This window comes from Eriocheir sinensis, unplaced genomic scaffold (genome assembly GCF_024679095.1).
Source record: "Eriocheir sinensis breed Jianghai 21 unplaced genomic scaffold, ASM2467909v1 Scaffold285, whole genome shotgun sequence".
Classification (NCBI taxonomy): domain Eukaryota; kingdom Metazoa; phylum Arthropoda; class Malacostraca; order Decapoda; family Varunidae; genus Eriocheir; species Eriocheir sinensis.
Genome location: NW_026111593.1, coordinates 420,231 through 443,254, shown reverse-complemented (window position 1 = coordinate 443,254; position 23,024 = coordinate 420,231). Strand labels below are relative to the sequence as shown.

At 44.1% G+C, this 23,024-nt stretch overlaps 3 protein-coding genes across 3 annotated transcripts; 1 reads left to right on the top strand and 2 right to left on the bottom strand.

Moving 5' to 3' along the window:
• Positions 1–5,858: 5,858 nt before the first annotated feature.
• On the top strand, positions 5,859–6,954 carry LOC126991454 (t-SNARE domain-containing protein 1-like). Its single transcript, XM_050850214.1, has 2 exons — positions 5,859–6,421; positions 6,645–6,954. The coding sequence occupies exons 1-2, from the start codon at positions 6,085–6,087 to the stop codon at positions 6,854–6,856; spliced, it is 549 nt and encodes a 182-aa protein (XP_050706171.1). The 5' UTR covers positions 5,859–6,084; the 3' UTR covers positions 6,857–6,954.
• A 1,861-nt stretch (positions 6,955–8,815) lies between these two features.
• LOC126991453 (putative nuclease HARBI1) lies at positions 8,816–11,461 on the bottom strand. Its single transcript, XM_050850213.1, has 6 exons — positions 10,782–11,461; positions 10,308–10,442; positions 9,989–10,075; positions 9,535–9,679; positions 9,258–9,378; positions 8,816–8,938 (listed from the first exon to the last, which is right to left on the bottom strand). Exons 1-6 carry the CDS (start codon positions 10,867–10,869, stop codon positions 8,816–8,818), a joined length of 699 nt encoding a protein of 232 aa, XP_050706170.1. The 5' UTR covers positions 10,870–11,461.
• A 3,968-nt stretch (positions 11,462–15,429) lies between these two features.
• Positions 15,430–16,135, bottom strand: LOC126991451 (putative nuclease HARBI1). Its single transcript, XM_050850212.1, has one exon. The coding sequence runs from the start codon at positions 16,101–16,103 to the stop codon at positions 15,435–15,437; it is 669 nt and encodes a 222-aa protein (XP_050706169.1). The 5' UTR covers positions 16,104–16,135; the 3' UTR covers positions 15,430–15,434.
• Between the last annotated feature and the right edge of the window lie 6,889 nt (positions 16,136–23,024).

Genomic DNA, 23,024 nt, shown 5'->3' with positions numbered 1-23,024 from the left:
TGCATCACACACTGCTAGGAGAGTGATGCTATGTGACATTGTCCTATCTAAATATTCATTGTGATTAGCAGGAGGACGAATTTTAATGTGCGTTCCATCAATGGCCCCAATTACACCTGGGAAACCAGCAATGTTTTAAAATTCAGTCTGAGTTTGATGCAAATCTGAGGGCCACTTTATAATGTTCCTGGAAATAGCACATATTTTCAACAAAGTCTCATAAAAAAACCTTGATGCAGAACTAATTTAAATATTGAAATGACTGGAAATGTCACGAAAGGTTGTTTTGTTTACTAGGTACCACAAGGTGATGTGGAGGCACTCTAAGAGGAATTTTGTTTTCCTCTTGCATATGCCTGATCGAGAACTTCCTCATGCTCCAGGAGTTGATGGAGGAAGTTGAATGCAGCTTTGGATAATTTAAGGTGCTGGAAGAAGGAAAGGTCATCCAGGGTCCCAAGCATTGAACTGAAGGAGGCATCATGTTCCTCATGGACTCGATAGATTTACCATATTAAATTAAGTAGACTGGGATAATCACACTGACGTGATTTTTTTTGTGACTAAAGCTACAGTCACATTGACTTTACGACCTGCTAACGACCACCCGCGACCGCAAAATGCTGCGATTCACACCCACCGCTCCCCGACCACATTGGTGGCAAAGTAGACGTGCAACCGAACGGCTACCGGTGGCCGTTTAATATCCGTCCAGTGGGTGGCGGACGACGCCCATGGTAAGATTCACCCCTTGACCTCACACCTGAAGTCAGGCCAAGACGCCCCCCATACGCCGACCGGTGACAGACTGGCAAGGACCAGTATGTGTCCTGTCGCTGAGGACGGCGACCTCCCTTAACGACCTACAGCTGACGTGTTACATAGTAATTATCACCCAGTTATATTACACATTTTTCATTCTTATTTCTGTAAATTATATGTGAAAAAATAGTTTCTTATAAAGGTAAGGAAAGTATTCTGTGCTTCACTGCAGCAAAAGACGGATACGATAAAATTATTTTCTCCTACACTCATACAACACTATGCTACTACAACCTACTATTAACTGCTGTTCAATGTTGCCTACAAATGTCCCTACAGCCACCTCTTAAATTAGCTAAAAAAAGCAAAGTATTACAAACATTAAATAAGACTAATACTCTGACGTACCATATGACACCCCGTCCAAATCAGTCTGTCTAGCTGTTCAAATACATCCGGGTCTGATATGCACAGGTGCAGAACCCAATGTTTGCTAACTAAACTTGAGAAACAAAGGGTTGGCAAAAAAATTGTTTAGCGAGACGACAGCTAAATTTCCGCTGATGCATCTCAACATACATTTTTGGCAATTCTCTGTTTAACAACAAATTTTGTTTGTAATAACTGGGTTTTGTGCACGCACAGATCAGACCCAGATGTACCGTATTTGGATAGCCAGACGAATTTGGGTGTCACACCGGATCATCTATAAATGAGGGTCTATCTATCTATATCTCCAAGGCCATGTTCACTCACAGGACCTTCCCTCCAGGGGGGGCCGTGGTAGAAGAGTCTCCACCTCTCTCTGTTCTGGCACTCCCTCTCAGCACACTCAATCCTGCTACTTCTAAATCTCTCCTCCAAATTTTTGCTAACCCTACTGATCCACTTCACAGGTGGTCTTCCTCTGACGCCCCTCCCTCATACACTCCTCACGAATTAATTCTCCCCCATTCTCATCACATGTCCAAACCTTCTCAACGCAGCACGCTTCACCCACTCCACACTCCACTCCTTTCGCTGCCACACCCATACCAAACCTCCCACACACGCTTTCATTACTTTCTCCATGCCATCCTGACACACCACATGCACCTCTTATATAACTCATTCCTACTGCACCTTTCCTCGATTGTTGTGCTGCATTCCATGTCCACGCCTCTGATGCATATGACAGAGTTGGCAGGATAATACGGTTCCTTATTCCCCTCCTTACCTCCATGCTCACACTCCTTCCTCTCATAACTCGCTCCAACACACCTAATATCTGTTTGCCCTACACTGCTCTTTGTCACCTCACCTTCCATACTTCCATAGAACTGTCCCCAAATATTTAAACTCAATCACCTAGCTACTCCACGGGTACCATGAGAAATTCTCAGTGAACAAAACCCCAGTGGACAATTGCCAAATCAAGCAACGAATAATACACTACAAATATTTAGAAGTACACCCAATTTGGAACTGCTCCCTATGATACGTGCTGCTACTTTGGATTTCCTTAAAAAAGCAACAACAACCCAATCTAGGTCTACTACCCACCCTCAACATATAAGTTATTGTATGACAACACGACAATACGAGCTGAAACCTAAGCTTAATTTTACGTTCTTGTATGAAATTTCCCGCTGTTTACCTCATCTCATCTGCTATACAGGCAAGGAAAACGTTGTCCTCGACCAAATCCAAGCTGTCATCATCATCGTCCTCCTCTAGAGCAAGGAAGGCTGCGTTTATAGCAGGGGACGTCCCAGCAACAACTCGCTCGGCCATCGTGCATGTACTGGAGCGATATAGGTCAAATGAAGAAAAAGAAGAATGTCTGTTTACATATCCGCCTAAATGCGTTCCATTTATGGCGCGAAAACCCGGACCTGGGTCTGGATTTAAGCCCGAACCTGGCTCCAGGTTTTGTGTCTAATGGAAGACGTTATTAGTGTCTAAGTTGGTTCGACCAGTGTTGCCCAACCAACGCAACTCAAAATTTGAGTAAACAGGAGGTGTAGCAGGATGAAAGGAACCTTCAGGAGGAAAAGGATTATCTTGTACTGTACGCATGCGCTGCTATCTCAAAACATGGGAGACGGTGGATGAGTGGTTAGTGTGGCGGTCCCGCATTCGTCGCGTCCTGGGTGATGCGAGTTCGAATCGGCCGCAACCACCTGCGATTTTTCAGTCACCGCCGAATGGCCTAAGGGTGTCCACCTCTAATGACTGTGATTAACAGGCTGGGCGAAGGGGCCTACGGCACAGTGGACTTGGTTGACTGGCGGTGAGGTGGTGGTGAGGAAAGTATTCATTACCAAGACAGTTATGCTGAGGCTTACGCTCTGTGCCTCCTGCAAGGGGCAGGCGGCGCCCATGCGCTGCTGGGAGTGAACCCACAGCCCCTCACCCTGTTCACCTCATTCTGTGGCTCCAGCCTCACTCTGGACGTCTATCTAGGTTCCCCCCCCCCCTGGACCTGCTGCTGCACGTCCTGCTGAACCTGAGCGTCAAGCTGCAGCAGGTGCACAACCCTGGCCTAGTGCACCTGGACCTGAAGGGCGACAAGGTGCTGATGAGCCACACTCCGCAGGGAGGTCTGGAGATCCACGTCATCGACTTAGGCTTCGCCTCGCTGCCCGGGCGGGGACAGCGGCTTCAGGGACGTGGATTTGGACACCTAAAACTGGATGTGTCCCCAGGCGGCCCGCGGCGGCACTGTCATCTCCGCCGCCGCCGACGTGTACGCGCTGGGCCGCCTCATCCAGACGGTGCAGCGCCACTTCCTGAGCGACTTCCTCTACACCCTGCTGGGCCACGTGGCCGACCTGGGGTGGGTTTCATCATAGTGCTCTCCCAGGCGTGGTGACGTCACGCGCAGTAAGGAGAATTCCTTGAGCGTGTTTCATCACCGCGCCACAAGCCACTTCCAGGGAGCATTGGGGGCGGTCTTGGGAGAAACCAGCAATGCCGATCTTCCGCGTCGCTTTGACCTCCAATATGTCTTCAATTAACCTAAATTACACTTCTTATGTATAATTATGGAATTATAAATATAAACAATTGATATTTAGTTGAAATACAGCGATAGTGTCTTCATTAAAAGGAATATGTGCACGTATTTTTGTTCCGTCTGCATCTTCAACTGCACCACGGTGTAAACAAACATTTAGCTGGGCGGCGCCCCGCCAGGCCCCGCCTACATACGGGCCTCAACACTTCCATCATCACCCTGGAGAGGCGCAGACGTCTATCTGTGTCTTCGCAGTCACCTACTAACCACGCCAGTGAAACAGGTAGGCTTGAGAACTTGATTTAGGAGTGTTACGTCTAAAAGGAAGGGAGCGAGAGTGGACATAGCAAAGAGGAAAGGGAGGTTGAAGTACCTAAGGAAGAGAGAAAGGAAGTGAATGGTGATGTAGGAAGAGTAGGATATGAAAATGCATAGATGCGTGCTTAGGGCCACATGGGGAAGCAAGGTGTGCCTTAAGTGTGAGAGGGGATTAAGATAAACCACATGCTGTCTGACGCCCCAGGTATGAGAGAGAGAGAGAGAGTGAGCTAGTAGATTATATTACCATTAGAGGATTTTTGGAGAAACCTTCAGTAATGGAAAAGGTTGACTATTGAAAATGTTACTCCCTCCTGGCACTATCAACTCTTGATTTTTCTGCATTTTCAGGGGGTGCAACATGATGAAATCCTCCCGCATACCGTACAAAAGGAAGGCAAACTGGAGGAAGGAGGCCTCCCTTCTCCTCCTGGTGCTGGTAACAGCTCACTGGAGGATCGATGAGGGGAAAAAAATAATCAACACATCACAGCAAGACAACGGGGGGAGGTCTGGGAGAAGATCACAACCCAGATCAATGCATCATTTCGTGAAGTGATGAGGGATGTCGCCGAAGTTGAAAAAAAAAATGGTGGACCCTCAAAGCACAAGGGACGGAGGAGATCCTACAATACAGGAAGGCTGTGCGTGGAATACACCAATCTGTCATAACATGACTACATTATGAGTGATCAAAGTTAAGATGGTTAAGTTTTGGGTTTCCCACCTCAACATATTCTAATAGCGTACATATGTGTTCCTGCACATAAATGAGGTGTTTCATGATATGGTACTGTGGCCTAAAACTTGATTTTCAGATTTACATACCTGTTGTAAGCTGCTTGATGTCCTCCTTGTGGCCGTGGGTATGGTGTAGGCAGCCATCGCTTTGAGGGATAGCCACTGTCCCCGAGAATGTAACACCCAGGGCCAGCTAGATTTTGCTCATAGATATCCCAGAGTCCACTCTCTCTTAGAATCCGTGCCCTGGCCACCTCGCCACCATGACCCGCAGCTTGTACTGTGCATCAAATAACACTTGCACATTGATGCTGTGGTATTTTTTGCGGTTGACGTACACTTTTTCGTGCTCATGTGGGGCCACTATTCTTACGTGGGTGCCATCAACAGCACCCACCACACCGGGAAAACCAGCAATTTCGGCAAACTCCGCCTTCATTCTCTGCTGCTCTCCCCCGGTTTAAATGGAAGCCCATGAACCGCCTCATATTCTCTTGTGTCACGAGAGCATCCACGGTCTGGGTGATGATTCTGCTGACTGTGGCCCGGGAAACTCCAAAGTCATCTGCGCTGTACTGCTGCATTTTCCCGGTGGCGAGGTATCGCAGAGTCAACGGCACTTTCAGCTCCGCTGTGACCGCACGGCTCCTCTCAGTCCTGTTGCCAATTACGAGTCGCACCAAGTCAGTGACGAACAACAGGCCAGCACGATCCACCCTGTACCTCTTCTTGAACTCGATGTCATCGTACTCGTTAAAGATGTCCCTTCTCGGGCGAAAATTCCTCAGTCGGTGCTGGCGGGGTTGTTCACGGGCTGCCATGTTTACAGTCTGACGCTTGGGACCTTCCTTAGACCTCTTCTATTTACAAGAATCCGTTTTAGATCACTGATCTGGCCGGAGAACCCGTGTTCTATTTACCACCGAGATCTGGATTCTCGTGATCTGGTGGATCCTGATCCTGATCTGCCTGAGCCAGACCCCGAGGTGGGTTGTAGCCAAGACCAAGACCAACGGGACTCTCCATCGGGTCACCAGGGGCCCGATACTGGAAAACATTAAGGTAACGCGGAGTATTTTACTCTACTCTTTGCGAACGCCAGTTTTCTGTGCGCCAGCATAACAAAGCCATACCTCAAGGTTTGCTGGGATTGGCGCAGACGCCTCAAATTGTGCTCATTGGCTGCCGGGGGTGATACGTCACTGACTCGACGTCACACGCAAGGCAACCAATCACAAGAAGACTCTCTTATCGCCGAGTGAGTCATGAGGGCATTGTTTACATACTGTGGCGCCACAGTCGAGTTTCTAACCATGGCGCTTCCATACGTAAAACATCAGCGGAGGCCAAAATTCTCTGAAACTGAGGCATTGACCTTGGTGGAGGAGGTGGAGCGGCGTCGCCACATAATTCTAGGAAGGCTGGAGGGATCAAAAGTGACGGGGGAGAAAAAACAGCGAGCGTGGGAGGAGGTGACAGCTCTCGTCAACGAGGTCAGCCGTGTCGGGAGGACAGAAGAGGAGTGCCGCCGCAAGTTCAAAGACTTACGAAGCCTGGTGAAGGTTAAGGCGGGCAAAGAGCAGAGGCACCTCGCAGGCACCGGTGAGTCCAACGTTTTTGCTCAAAACGTTATCGGTAGCTTAGTTGTAAACCTAGTTTGTGCGGCTGACTAAGGGGGGCAAAGACCCTCTCTCCTTTAATAAAGGTATATGATTCTCAAAATTTACCCTCATAATAAGTATTAAAGCCAAAATTTAACAGATGAATTTAGCTTAACATGAGAGCTTTTAAGTGGTTGATAATTGCAACTTTTGTATGTCTGCAGGTGGGGGACCTTCAGACACCACCAGCTACACAGCTGTAGAGGAGGTGGTGTTAAGGATGATGTCCCCTGTGGCAGTCACAGGACTACCACTCCCCGACAGTCAGGGTGCCACAATGAGTAAGGGAAACAAAGACAAATTACAATTATGGTCCATGCAGCACAAATTGATCCCTGGACTGTGGTATCTCCACAGGTGGGGATTCCCCCACTAGTTCCACATCTCCACAGATCAGTCCACCAATCCCATTTCACTTCCTTAATCTGTTTCTATAGTAGTTTCTTTTTATATTTCCTAAGTTATTGCTGAAATTAGCCAGAGGAGAGGCAACAGTCCAGGGATAATTTTGAGCTGCATGGAAAATAGGAATTAATCATATGTAGTATTAATAAAAAACAGAGGAGCAACAGAGCATTAAAAGAATATATATCTGCCAGAATATCACCTCAATTAATGCAAGCATTTTCTTTCTACAGAGTTGTCAGGTTCTGTGGAGGAACCGCAGCCTTCCACCAGCAGTGGTGTTGGTGTCTCATTGGGGGACTCCCAATTTATTGAAATTTTCAACTTAGAAGAGAACACCACTATAAGGTGAATAAGTATGACTTAAGATTTATTCTTCACTACATACCTATGAACAGTGTATGCACATGTGTCATGTGTAACCTTTTCCAATAATTTATTTATTACAGTCAAGCAATGTAGTTATTAAATGTATTTTATTTGTACAGTACATAGGAAAACATTTACTTCTACCCTCATTTATATATCTTCAGCTTCACGGATGCAGCTGCTGGTGAGGTTGCTGCCCGGCCTGCCTCTACCCTCCACCCTGTCGCTTCCCAGCCTGCTGCAACTCCTCAGCCCTTCACTTCCCGGCCTGTCCCTTCCCAGCCTGCCGCTACCCACCGGCCTGTTGCTTCCCAACCACCACTACCAGGTGCCCAGAGAAGAAGGCGCAGAACTCCTGCAGGTAACAGTTTTTGTTCCAGCTGCTTTGGTCTAAGTTTTTAGGTATACATGTTTCTGGCAAATGTGTGTTTAGTTGTGGGTATTATATATAGGTATAAGGAGTAATTCAGGAAAAAGACATAACTTTATTAAAAATATATTTTGTAAGTTGTAGTAAAAAAATAAAATAATTAATGTTTTCCTTTTTAAATGCAGTTGCTCACTCCAAAGACCTGGAGGTTCTCGCCCAAGCTCAGGTCACACAAGTGGATATGCAGTGCAGCCTGGATGCTCTCGTCATGATCCAGAGGGAGCAAGGGGAGGCACTGCAGAGGTTGGTGCAGGCCATTGAGCAGATGGCTGCAACGCACCAGCACGTTCTGGAGAACATGGCAGCAGCACAGAGAGGCATGATGGCCTCTCTGCAGGAGTTTGTAGCTCTTGCTATGGAACTCCTTAAAAAAAAAAAAGTTTCCTGTCAGTTGTCTTCTACAATCACCTTTTCTCTGTAACTGTCTTCAACCATTAAAATCTCTTTGCATTGTTGCTTCGCTCTCCATTTTCTAATTATTTTCATACTTACTGCTCTTCTGAACTTGCTCACTGCATGCCTCCCTTATTCCTTAATCTTCACACCATGTCTTTCTACTCAAGCTCACCCCTATACTGTATAAAACCACTTATGTACCTGTATTAATTCTTCCCTTTCACTGGTTAACTCTGGAACAGCCTATCTGAACCTGTATTTCCTTCAGCCTATTACTTAGTGCCTTCAAGAAGGGAGTATTGAGGCACCTATGTTAAGTACATTATAATTCTAAAATGTTTAGTATTTTTTGGTGCTGTGATTCAAGAGTGTATGTACAATATAATGTTCAAATATTTATTAATTTTTTGCGTGCTGTGATTCATGACAGTGTTACTGTGATATTTACAGGGTAATGCCATATTGTGCATTTTCTTGGTGCTGTGATTCAGGATATTGTTAATTTGGTAGTTATAGTATTGTGTCAGTGTAATATTTAAGTGATACTGTTACCATAATATATACACTCCTTTTGGTATAGATTTGTATTACTCTAACCTAACATTTGCCAGCGAATTCTTCTTGATATTAAAATCCTGCACTTATATAATTTTACATGTACTGAGACATGGAAAGGCATTCTTTCAATCCTTATATACTCAATAACACATGCCAGTGCTGTCTGCCTGTCTTACTTCATGGCTGGTAAAATGCTGTATAATCTCCTGCTGCACAGCTCTGCTGAAGTCCTCGCTGCCCTCTCTGCACAGCACGGATGACGGCAGCCTGGGGCACTTCCTCGTTGTCTACTGGTGGAAGCTGGAAATAAGTTGATGACATTTGTGAGAGCCTGATATATCTTTGGGTTTGAAGATGAACTTTCCATTTCTTTAAAAGTTGATATAAGAAGAGTAGTCTTTTAATATGACAATGAAAATTTTTACCTAAACCTGGGAATTCTCAAGACAATATTATGTGTGAAAAAATATATATTTTCATACCATGAATATGCATCAGACCATTTTCTATTACTCAAACAACAATTGAAAGACCGATCATGCCTCTACTGTGCCAAATCTAATGACCTTGATATTGATATCTCCTTTAAAGTACATGAAAATATGTGGTTAGTACATACATCAGAAGGAATAGGAATACGACGCTTGATGCAGCGATTGTGCAGTAGCATGCATGAATTTGCAATTTTTGCACACTTGATGGGTGCATATTGCAGTGTTCCCCCAGAAGAGTGCAGACACCTGTGAGAAGCAAGATTTCATATTAAAAGAGAGGATTCCTTCATAACAAGTGTCTCTACAAAGTATACTATAGAGACACAAATAAAATGTTTGTAATACTTAACAATTATATCTATAGCAAGCACTACTCTACACAGCATTATTTCACTTCATTACCTAAAGCGACTCTTCAACATCCCAATCGTCTGCTCAACAATCACCCTCGTTTGGGCATGCCCCCTGTTGTAGCGGTTCTCCGCTTCAGTGGAGGGGTTGCTCACTGGCACCATGAGATGGGGCTCAAGGGGATACCCACTGTCACCTGCAATAATATGATCCAAAATAAGATTTCTTATTGTTTTGTCATGTAGCAGGCCTGCTTATCATGCATGAAATGGTATTGTGAAAAAGTTATCTTCTAAGTTAAGTATGAAGCAATTTCTTTTCAGATAACATAAAAATGGCCATAAAGATTGTACAACCTATTAAGACTGCATTGGTACATACGGCAGTAGGTGTAAGTTTGCTGTCACTAAGGTGATGGATGGTCTGCCAGTTAATGTTACTATTTTATATAAGACATGGCTCTGAAATACTGGTACACTCATGCACTTTTTATGTAGATACTCACCAACAAGCAGGAAGTCCCCAAACTCCCCTTCCTGAAACCGCTGTTTCAGCTCAGAGTTGGCCCACACGAAGGCGTCATGTGTAGAACCTAGAATTTAATATACATGAACTTAGACAAACACAGTAAAGTATATTTAAAATAGGTGTGGCAGAGTTAAGCCCTATATCATAGTAATATATCAGATCTTGCACATTTATATCTAATGTCAAGGCTTATCACACCGTTTTCTTTTGCAGTAACACTAATCTTGTTCAGTCGCATGATAATTAATACAGTACATGGATAGGTGAAATTTTTATGCAATTCAAAAATAATATACCTGGGAATCTGGAGCAGTAACTGAGTATCACTCCATCAGCATCACAAACAAGTTGGATGTTCAGGGAGTGATACCTTTTCCTGTTGAAATACAGGGCCTCGTCTACAGATGGGGCCTTGATGGCAACATGGGTGCCTGTGCAAACAAATAAAAGTACTAAATTATCATATTACAGTCACTGTATCTATCTATCTATCTATCTATCTATCTATATCTATATATCTATATATATCTATATATATCTATCTATATATATATATATATATATATATATATATATATATATATATATATATATATATATATATATTAAACTGATAAATTTGATATGGAAACATCTGAAATTAAATACTACAAATTTTTAAATGCTTAAAAGGAGCAAGGGGTAATCTGGTACCTTTCACCCAAAGGGAATCTCAATGGAATGTGTAATTATAATAGCATCACTAAATAAAAAAAAAAGGATAATCTTACCATCAATGGCTCCAATAACCCTTGGGAAGTTTTGAATCCTTAAAAACTTCCGAGCAATTCTCCTCCGCTCAATATTTGTAGGAGGCATCTTGATTTCTTGCACCGACTTGTCACTCAAGACGGTGCAAATCCGGTCCAAGACCCGGCTTATGCTGGCTTGTGTAACACCTGAAAGTGTATATATGGAAACTACTGTAACTTCACCTAAGCATGTGGGGGTTCAGACTCCCCTTCAACCCCCCTTTAAGAAGACAAACTAACCTATTGGGAACTTTGCCCACACCAAAGCCTGCTGATGCTGGCTTGTGTAACACATGAAAGTGTATATATGGAAACTACTGTAACTTAACATAAGCATGTGGGGGTTTACACTCCCCTTCAACCCCCCTTTAAGAAAATAAACTAACCTATTGAGGATTTAGGCCCCCACTCAATCCCTTGAAGGGAAGGCACAATTCGGTGCTACTATAGCGTGAGGTCTACCGCCATATGTGGCCTACCCAGCAGGAGCAGGGGTGAGGTCTACCGCCATACTAGATCATAGAGCAATAAAAATAGTCAGCCAGATTAGCTCTGCAGCCAGGTGTGTGTGTGGGGATTAAGGTAGGCATCCAGGAAAGGATTATCAGGCAAATAAGAGGTTAGGTTAAGTTAGGTTAGGTTAGGTTAGGTTGGGTTGTTATATTAGGTTAGGTTATGTAGGGTAAAGAACATCCGGTTAGGTTAGGTTAAGTTAGGTTAGGTTAGGTTGGGTTAGTTTAGGTTATGTTAGGTTAAGTTGGGTTAGGTTAGGTTGGGTTAGTTTAGGTTATGTTAGGTTAAGTTGGGTTATTTTAGGTTACTTCAGGTTACGTTGGGTTATTTTAGATTAGGTTATGTTAGGTTACGTTGGGTTAGTTTAGATTAGGTTGGGTTGGGTTAGTATAGGTTTGGTTAGGTTAGGTTGGGTAGTATAAATTTGTCTAAATATATGATAGCATGTTTATTTTTACATTTCTGTGTGGTATAGTACTAACGGTAGGTCGATCTCACGCTACAATGTGGTAGACCTCACGCTATAGTGTGGTAGACCTCACGCTATAGTGTGGTAGACCTCACGCTATAGTAGCACCCACAATTCTCCCTGACCATTAAGATTTAGGTGCAAAACAATGTAGGGCAACAGACATTAATAAGTGATGGCAGATGCACTGAGCGGCGGAAGCATGCAACACCAATAAACTATATAAATGTTACCTGCAGTGTCTCCAATGACATGTTGAAAGGAGCCACTTGCTAAAAATCTCAGGGCCAGCAAAACCTGTGTGTGGGTTGGTAAGGCCTGGCTACGCCTTGTCCTCCTCTCAAGCTGAGGCTGCAGCTCCTGAAAGAGGAGGGTTAGTTCTTGCCGAGGGAAGCGATACTTTTGAATAAGTTCACTGTCACTTAATTCTAAGGGGTCAAGACGATCCCGAAACCGTCTTTCCCTCCTCAGAGCACGGGCGTGAAAATATGCGAGGATAATATTCATTTCGTAAGCTGCTGTGTGTATGCGTGACGCTAGGGTAAGGGGTACTAAGGGCAGACTGTCAGCCGCCTCGTTTTCAGGCATATTTTGGGGTGTTCCATTTAAAATTTCACTTTTTGCATGGCATATACATGCTTCTATGGTGATAAAGCTTATAAACAGTTAATAAAAAGGTCAAATTGTGCACAAAAATAATTATATATGTGTTTTACACCACCTCGGACCTAGGTGTAACTAACGACAGAAATCGGCGCAAAATACACTCACCGCTTAACCATTTGGAGCGTTCCAGCATGCCGATGTGGAAGAAAACGGCGCTATTAACGCCTCCCCATGCTTTGTGGATTCGCTCCCAGTACAGCAAGAGCAAGAGCAAGAGCCCGCAGTCCAGCTTCCACACGTGTACGCGCAGCATCTCCTCCGACCTTATTTCCAGTGTACTACCCAAGAGCGCCTCCCATAATGAATAGGCAGCATATAATAAGGTAAGATGATGTTGCAGAAATGGTTTTGTAGGCAGAAAAGATGTAAAAAGTATTAAACAACAGAATTGTGGGAGATATACAGGCCACACCAAGCCTCCCTGTTATGACTTGGGTTTAGTGACATTAGTATTACAATATTACTACTTATTGTGTCTTTTAATCTTCCATAGGTACGCATGTGGAGAGTGCAGCCTGGTTTTTGACCATTTTGACCAGTTGCTGGAGCATCAGAACGCAGGTCATGCTGCAGCTCCAGAACAAGCTCCAGGTATATTATTTATTTTTTTGGTTTATAGATTTTTATCAAAGTCAAGCATATTATTTTAAAGGATAGAATTTTTAGCTGGTCTATTCTGATCGGTTTTGAATGAATCTGACAATTGTTTTTCTTTAAAATATATTTTCCCCTACCCCCATCCACTGATATGTAGTAATTTTTAAGGATAACTTATTCCAAAGTGATGTAAAACAAATCGACATCAATCGTTTAAAAATTTTATCCTTGCAAATAACAGTTAGGGTAAGTTCGGTTTGTGTTAGTTTTGTTTGGTTACTTTAGCTGAGCTTTAAAGAAATACACCAAAAATCAAATAAATTTCCAATTCATTATATGTAGTGCAGCGACTTGACTGATGGGCTAGCCTCCCACAGCGAGTCACCCGAGGAGTTAGCACCATGATAGTATACGTCCTGATTAGTTTCGTATTATGTCTGAAATGAGTACTTTTCCCTGGGCGAGGGGGTGTAAAATACTTGTGGCCAAGAAACCAAATATCAGACTCAGTTAACTTGTATAAATTTACCAAGAAAAAATGGAGTCAAAATCTTTAGTAATTAGAATATCAAATCTCTCTTACAAGTAACATATCATTGTTGATACTGCCATGGTTTTCAATGCTACTTCTGAAGGAGAAATCTTCCTGCGAGTTATTAATGTAACCTGCATTCTTTCTTAACGGTATGTCTTTCATAGTTGTAATTCGACAGCTTTCCTCTCCCAGTGCTAGGCTTAAACAGGACCTGGAATGCAGACCTGAACAATCCTGCCAGTACCAACCCGGGGAAAGATGGAGTGTGGTTGCCCGCTGTGGTTGACCTTTTCCTTCAATTAGTTAATGCTAATTTTAAGAAATTGCAGGACAAAATAACCAAAAAAAAAAATGCATATGGAAAGCGATTGCATTAGAGTTAAATAGTAAGGTATAGTATCAGACCACTGCTTTACTGTGGAATCAATTTCTGTATGGTGTTTGACATATATTTAGTAGAGATATAATTTTAATTATTATCTTTTTTTTTTTCTTATGTTGATCCAGTTGTGTGACTAAAGTAACAATCTTTTGAAATTGGCAATGTGAAGGCTATTGGAGCTAAGTTTTAAGAAGTATAGGTCGGTAGAGTAGTCCAAAAATTATAGTCAGTGCTCTCTAAGTTTCTTATTTAGGACTATTTAGTTACAGTTTTCAGTAACTTATCATTTCACCGAGAAATATGAGACCCCACAGCTCCGCAGCAACATTTCATGTGTGTAACTTAGATATACAGTTTCAGATGAACTTCACCCCAGACCAGTGCAACTCCAAGTGGAAGAATCTACTGAGGGCCTACAAAAAATTTGTTGATAATAGTAAAACAACTGGTGCCGCAGCTCTGCCAATACCTCCCTACTATAATGAAATTCATGGATTGGTTCGTGACAGCCATTCTGTGAACACGTCAAATACTCTGATCTTAGACAGTGGTGCACGTGAGGTACTGTAACATTTATTGCCACTCACTTATTACCTGCTACAATCCCCCTGTACTACTACTCTAATGCTGACACCCACTCTCCTTGATCATTAACTTCTACAAGTGATATGTCCAGTGATGTTTTCCTCTTTCTTCATGATTGTCCAAGATACTTCCTTTGTTGTTTGGGTAATTAGCTTCACCCTCTACAAAGAGATCAATTTTTACCCCTAACAGAATCCGACTGTTCAGAGGCTCAGCTCAGAGGCACCTGGTGGTATGCCGGCGCTACCTGAGGGGGTTCCTGGGCCCTCCAGCCGTGTCCCAAAAGGTGAGGCAGCCGCAACCAGACCGTCTGGGTGCCAAGTAGATGGCACTGAAGAAACGGCAGCAGGAAGAAGCAGGCAGAGGCAGGATGTACAAGTCAGGCTAACACCAGCCTCACACAACGCCCAGACAAGGGCATTATTGCTGCGCCATGCTGAGGCACTCGAAGGGGTGCTGAAGTTAATGACGGAACATGAAGAAAATCGGAAAGAATTTAGAAAAAGACAGCTTGAAAATGATCAAGCATTGATGAAAGAGCTGCAGCGATTTAACAACATTATGGATGCCAAAAGGTCGTCAAAGAGGCGTAGAGACAGTGATTCTGAATAAAGGCATAATTAATTCTGGTTAGATGTTAAAGGAGACCAACAGTGAATGAGACAATTATTTTATATATAATGTATTCACAAGTAAAAAAGTAACTATTTGGACACCAACTCCTTGCTCGCATGAAAGCCAGGAATAAAAGAAAATATCAATTTTAAACTATCAACTAAACCTCTGGAAGTATGTATATAAAAGTCAGCATATAGCCTTGTAAGGCAATCCAGGCTTCTCTTTGTTTAATGAGCAAAGGCTAGTGATCATCTCCTGTGTATGGAATTATGAGAGCATGGAGCATAAAGCTCTTTGTTTTGCAGCAGCATTTGGATTGACATTGGAGTCAACTTGTACAGAGTCTGATGGAGATGCATTAGGTGAGTCCATGGTGCTTGCTTCTTGAAGGTAATCAGGAAATTTTAATGCTACATTGTGTAAGATGCAGCACGCAGCAATGATAGGTGCAGCTTTCTCAAGGTTGACCTCTAATTTTGCAAGACACCTGAATCTGTTTTTCAAGAACCCAAATGTGTTTTCAATAACACATCTTGTCTTTGAATGTTTATGGTTATAAATTACTTGTGCCTGGGTTAAATTTCCATGGTCCTTATATGGTACCATCAATCCAGCCTGCAAAGTGAAAGCTGAATCACCAACTATGTGCAAACTATTTTGGGGGAAATACTGATTTGGTAAGGATGCCACTTTGTCTGCCATTGAGCTTAAAGATAAACACCTTTGGTCATGAATGCTACCAGCAAAACCTGTTGCAATCCAAGTGAACTTCTTCCTAGCATCACAAACAGCTAGTAACGTGACTGTATGTTGCATTGTCCTGTCAAGATACTCATTATGTCTGTTGGCCGGAGGACATATTTTAATGTGTGTGCCATCAATACTTCCCAAAACCCCAGGAAATCCAGCTATAGCCCTAAATTCTTGCTCTGTCATGTCAAAGTTGGTTGGCCACTCTATAAAGTGTGTTAACAAGGCACAAATTTTTTTTATCATGCTGAGTACAATTTTGTGTGTGGCACTGATAGAGAAGTTAAACTGAATTGAAGTCTCTCTGAATGTTGTCTTATTGGCCAAAAAACAAAGGGTAACTTGAAGCGACTCGTTCAGTGTGATGTTCTTCTTCCCTCTCTTGTGAATGACAACCTCTTGCTGTGGAAGGAGACTGCGCAGGTAGTTGAAGGCTGTTTTGGACAGTCTCAGCTGTTGAAAAAAGGCGAGATCGTCCATCTCTTCGAGCGTGGCAGAGAACGTGCAGTCGTGTCTTCCGTGAAGTCTAAAAAGAGGAACAGAAAAGTGTCTTAGCATATTGTGGCTGGCAGGGTCGATAACATACCTTTTCCGACAAGAGTGAGGATGACAATTTGTGGGACATTGCAACTAATGCAGGGGTGGGGGCCATTAAAATAAACACTTTTATTAACATGCCATTATCTCATTTCCTACTTAACCAACTGTTCTTCTGTTACCATATTATAGTTTCTACAACTAATTATGCAGCAATAGGTTACCAAATTTAGCCTCCAAACCTAACCTAACAAACCTAACAAAACCCTGACCCCTTCCTGCTTTGGCCATGCTTAACTAAAATTTTAAGTTTCCTTAAATTTTTTTACCATCTCACTACTAATTTTTTTTTACCAACTCAGTAAACACTGGTGTCTACTTCAATTTTTTACCAACTCACTGAGAATTTTTGACCAGCTCACAACAAACATTGGGGGCCCCTACCCCCCACCACCTGCTCGGGCCATCCCAGGTGGTAGCTATACTTATTTCCTATTTTCAACAATAAAAGAAATGGTCCTTGAATTTGCTTTAAAAAGCGTTTCAATGATTGCTGAACATTTGTAGAAACGTTAAAAGAGCTAGTGATGTTTCATCAGGTCGATAATGAAATACTGGCAAGTTAATAAAACGAATCTTAACTCTTATATGAAAACAGAGGTGTACTTCATGAGGTAGGAATTGAGCTACGGGGCCGTTAATATATCCAGTTTCCATATCCATCTGAGAAATCATTTGAGAGCATCACACACACTCCTGATGATAAGTTTCTTACCTCCTTGTATCTGCCAGGACTTGCTGCATGCAGTTGACCGAGCCAAGGATTGCCGGTAGAACGTCCATGTCACTATCTTGGCTTCTTCTATCTTTCCTCCGGTCAAAGAAAGTTTGGAGCAGTCGCGGTATGCACGGATCCTGCCCTGCCATTTTGTGTGTGTGTGTGTGCGCGCGCACGCTTTGTTTTGATCTGTCGCTCTTCTAGAGGCGTTCTATTTACCCAGAGCGAATCCAGATCAGATTCAGATCCGGGCCAGTGATCCAGAGCTGATCAGTGTTCTAAATAGAAGAGGTCTCTTGGGAGCGCATGGGAGACCCCGCACGGCCTCCCAAGGCGGCGAGCGAGATAGGCAGAGTTCCAAGGCTTGGGAGCTTGGGAGCTTTCGTGAAACATGCCCAAGGTTTATCGTACGCTTGGGACTCCTTGAGCACACTTCCAAGGACTTGGGAACTTTGATGAAACCCACCCACCCTCCCTCACGCCCGAACCCAGCCAGCGCCCGCCGCTGTGGGCCATCAAGGTCTTCCTGCGCCGCCTGCAAGACCCAGACTTTACAGACAGCCCCCCGTCCTCACCGCCAAAACTATCGAGGTTTTGCAGTGACGTCACGAAATAGCGTCGTCTGCACCTTGTGCGTCATCTGCAAACCCGCTGGTGGTCACCTCCCCAGCAGAGTGAGCAGACGGACCACGTGTGCCCCATCCCCAAGTTACTATCCGCGGGCATGTGGCAGGACCTTCAGCATCATGTGTGTTAAGTGATTGCGCGAGATCGGTTGAGAATGTTGCGAAGCTAAGATGCATCGAAAAAATCAGTGCTTTTGAAGGTACAGATCCTTATTTATTAGGGAAACACCCTGAGTCTGCTCCCCTGCTATCCTCAAACGACCTGCCCAACATCGGTTACCATGATATATATAGCTATCTGGTGAACAGCAAGAGCAAGCTGTTTACAGGGCAGTCGCTCAAGGCCTACAAAAGCCTTGAGGCGTACAAGTATTTCATCGTACAGAATGTGAAGACTCCAGGTCCTGTACCTAACACCAAGCTCATCACAACAAAGGTAAGCACATCATAAATCATACCTGTTATGGTTTATTTATCTGACTGTCTGGTTGGCTGGTGGGTAGACGGACTGACTGGGTAGCCAGTAGACTGGCTGACTGGTAGACTGGCTATCTAGCTGGCTGGTTGACTGGTTGCCTGGTGGGTTGATTGGTAAACTGACTGTGTCTAACTGACCGACTGGCTGACTGAATGACTGACTGGGTGGTTGACTGACTGGCTGATTGGTTGGCTGGCTGGCTGAATGACTAGCTGATTGGTTGGTTGGCTGACTGTCTGGCTGGTCAGTTGACTGACTGTCCCTCTGCCTGGCCGATCTCCTGTTGCTGACCAGTGATGCCTATGTTGGCCTAGGTATGCAGCACAGGCAGGCAAACAGGTGAGGGCACGTGACGGCAAGTCATCTTACACTACGCACTCTTGGTCACTTTCCTGCGTACACTTATATACTCCACCCAGCACTGAGCTCTGCCCCTCTGTGCACTTTGCCTCCACTGAATTTCTTTTCCTATTTTCTTCCCCTGTTTGAGCGCCGCCGTGCGTGTTTACCTCCGCCAGCTCATGTAAATCCTGTTCCAGAGTAATCCCCCGCAACACAGTAAGCTAGGGGACCCGGGGCAATACCTAAATGAAAATGAGTGTTACCTCATGTAATAATTTGAATGATCAATCTTGCCTGTAATATTTACCGCTGACAAAATGAGCACTGCGGAGTCGAGATGAAGCAGACGGCCGCCAGTTTTCCCTCCTCACAGCTGCTATCCACTTCCCCCGCTCTTCTAGATTCGCTGGAAATCTATAAAATGACACAGCATCTCTCCCGTGTCGGTTAGAACATCCAACCGCACAACATACGTATCCCACGACGAACACACAGAGCACTTGTGCAGCCGCCATTAAGGTTTGCTTTGATAAGTGACTACCAAGATGGCCGTGCAGGCCCGCGCTACCCCCGCACCCCCCCTAATGACGTCAGCTGCAAAACCTCTATACAGACCCTCCTCACCGACCGTCCACAACAGCAACAAATCTAATCAGTTCCCCTCTTTGTTTACTGACTGATAGTCTGCACGCGGGAAGACCCGGTAGTTATCTTAGTTATGCTCCACCTTTGTGTCCGTCCTCAACTCTAGACACGCTAGGACCCTAAAGTATTGCTTCCCATGGCCCCGGTAGTTATCTAATAAGCTATGCTCAACCTTTGTCCCCCTCCTCAACTCTAGGCTCGCTTGAAGCCAAAAGAATTGCCCCAACTCCAAGTTCTCTACAACACTACCTCCAAGCCTTGCCACCTATATTAGCCATGGTACATCTCTATACCAAATGGCCAGCACACACACACACACACACACACACACACACACACTGTCCCTGCTGATCACCGACGGTCCTCCCGGCGACCCCCCTCGGGGTTCAGGGGACTGGCCGCGGCGCCCCTCAAGGGCCACCGCCATACCGAGTTGCCTGGCTGGCCCGGAAGAGCACGCAAAGACTGGCACATACCGGGCGTCGGAATTCACTTGATTTCGTACCTTCTCAGGGCCTTTCCCTGGAAAGAGATCTGGCTGAACTTGTGGCCCAGCGGGGCTTGAACCTGCCTCGGGTAGGCAGTCCACGGTGGACTATCCGCCTGAGTCAGCCGGACAGCAGTTAACACATGTTCGGAACAGATTCAGACATCATACAGTCCATGAAGGTAGGACAGAAGGAAACGAAGTGAGTTGCTTACAAAAAGAAGCCCCCCCCCCAAAAAAAAAACCCAAAAAAAACAAGTTCTGCCAGGACATTAGTGAACCAGGCGACAGTAAGGAAAGTTGTACCTCCTGGTTCCCTCGCCTTCGAGCAAATGATACGTTGCAAAAGGGGGGAACAGGCACAAGCTAAATCTTAAAGTGCCATGTGAATACCACATATTACTCCACAATAAATCCATGAATGATAGACAGAAATGATTGATGTTGGTTTGCAGAGAAGCAAAAAACTCGTTGGAGCGGAGGGGAGATAGTCGTTTGCGTTTTCTTGCCAATATCTCTGTTCCGCCTTTCTTGTTGTTCTTTTTACAACCATTACACCGACTTAGATAGTTTTGCTTTGAAAGAGTAATAAATGGACAATATTTTGCGTTACGAAGATTTTACGATCAACGCAACTTATCTTCATAAATAAGCAATATACTCTAGACGAGAGTATAAATGAAAAGAAAAATAACACTAATGTATAAGGGAAATTTACAAATTTGCCTTGCGCAATCATTTGAGAATTATACAAAGTTTATTTAGTATTTTTTTCATCAGCATTGTCTCACTCAAAGAAAAACCGCATTTTCGAGTTTTAAAAAAATGCGATTTTTTCAATTATTTCACGTGCAATTCTTATGAAACTTGGCACGGAACGTCTCTTTAGTGGTATATATATATATATATATATATATATATATATATATATATATATATATATATATATATATATATATGTATATATAAGGAATTCATGAAAATCGGTCAATAATTAACGAACTTCATTTTGGGCAGATGGTTCTTTTAATTAGTGGTGGGGATGGATGCTAGGCTTTGTTGGTAAGCTATTAGGTGGAAATAAAAATCATCGCCAGGTAAATGTGTAGATACGCTACGCGTTCTTATTTTGCGTCTTTCTTTTTTCCGACTTTCACAGAAACATTAAGATACCTGTAAAACGTTAATCTGTCCTGACGGACAAAGTTCAGATTAGGTTTGGTCAGGTTAGATTAGGTTAGAAAAGTGGATTTGCGAGGAAAATGAGCGGCGTAACTTCACTTCTAGCCTTTGTCCGCCTCATCAGATAAACGTTTTACAGGTATCTTAATGGTTCTGTGAAAATCTAGGAGAAAAAAGACGAAAAATAAGGAAGCGTAGCGTATCTATACATTACCAATTAACCGACACCCTAAACCTAACCTAGCCTCACCTTACTTCGCCTGACCACGTGTATACGCTAATGGAATCATTTTCTACATAATGGCGAGCTTATTCACTAAAAGGGCCAAATTTGATGTGACAACTTGCAGTGAAATTGATACTGTCCGTTATTTGTCCCCTTATATAGCCCACTCTTTTCTGTATTTTTTCGTTGTCCGTCTTATGTTAGGTAATACTGATGTAATTCATGCACTCCTTGTTCAATAAGAATTTCTCATCAGGCTCCATGGCGTGTGTATAGACTCCACATGCAATTTGTTTCAGAAGACGAGAGGAACCGAGCTGAAAATGGCAGACACACGCGTGGCCTCATTATTGTATATTATCGCATTAGGTTTCCATTTTAATCACCTCCTTATTTATCTCTTTGCATTGATTTGTTCCATGAAATCTCTACCCCGACACCGGGGGAGGTACCGTTCTCGCAGGTCCCGCAGACAGGGGCACTCGACCAGCAAGTGCCGAACAGTCAGAACAAGCAGTCATCACAGTACGGCTGGACTCCCCGGGAGCCGGGAAATGAGGAAGCCATGTGTACGTATATCTAGTGTGACCCACCCTAAGGCGGGCCAGGACTCTCCCTCCTACGACTCCTAACGATGGGAATACGACCAGGGACGTACAGCTCTGGTCGTGACCTCTCCCATCTTTGTCGTGGCAAGCAAAGCCTCCCACCTGCGCTGCCACACACTCTGGAGTGCAGACCACACGGTGGGATATAAGCAGTGGTGGGATTCATTTTTTTTTTAAACAGGTTCTCTCTATGAGGGGTTTACCGAAATATGTTATAAGTAAAAGGTGTTCATGGGGGAAAAATTGAGAACCCCTGATTTAAGCTGAGTAACAACCGGTTCTCGGGATTTAAGAAATTCTAAGAACAGGTTCTTGCGAACCGGTGCGAACCGGCTGAATCCCATCACTGGATATGTCCCTAAATGGAGAGCGCACTGTGAGGGAGGACGAGAAGCAGAGGGTCCGCCCTACCTCATCGGCCTCCTCGTTACCACACACAAGAGACGTGCAGCTACCCAACATATATTTATTTGATGGCCACGCCTTTTGGCCAGACCCAGCCAGCTAAAAACTTCTAAAACTATAGAGTGAGTACTTCTAAAATCTTATATTGCGGACAGGGCTGCCTGTGAGTCACAGTAAAAATACCAACAGGCAAAGTGAAGATGGTGCGAATTGCTAAAAGAATGGCAGATAGTTCTGCAGTAAAAATTGAGGCTAGAGCAGGTAAAGTTCCGGAACGGGAAAAGTCTGGAGAGGCAGCTCCAAATCCAACGCCAGCATCGGATTTGGAGCCGTCCGTGTATACTGGTACAGACGTAGCATGACTAGCTGTGTGGGACAGGAAAAGCTGTCGAGCAGTTCCCGCTGAGATGCTTGCTTTATTAAAGTTGAAGTACCGGCAGAAATATGTATGTGGAAACTCCCACGGTGTGATGGGGGGTTTCTGATAGACTGCTATAGGGAAATATGGTAGTGAAATGTCCCCAGTGACATTCCAGACACGGAAACCAAAGGGGCGAGGTAGGAGAGGCTTGTTTCAGTATATTTCATCTAGATTGGTGTCCAAGGCAATGGTATAGGCAGGGTTGTTAGGTTGACGTTGTAGTCTGTACCAGTATTTACTTAGAAGTCCGTCTCTATGTATCTAAGGGTGGCACTCCAGCATCAACTTAAAGACTTAATATGGGGGATGATCTAAAGTCACCTGTTGACAGTCGGACTGCAACCTGGTGGACTGCTTCAAGTGTGCGGAGGC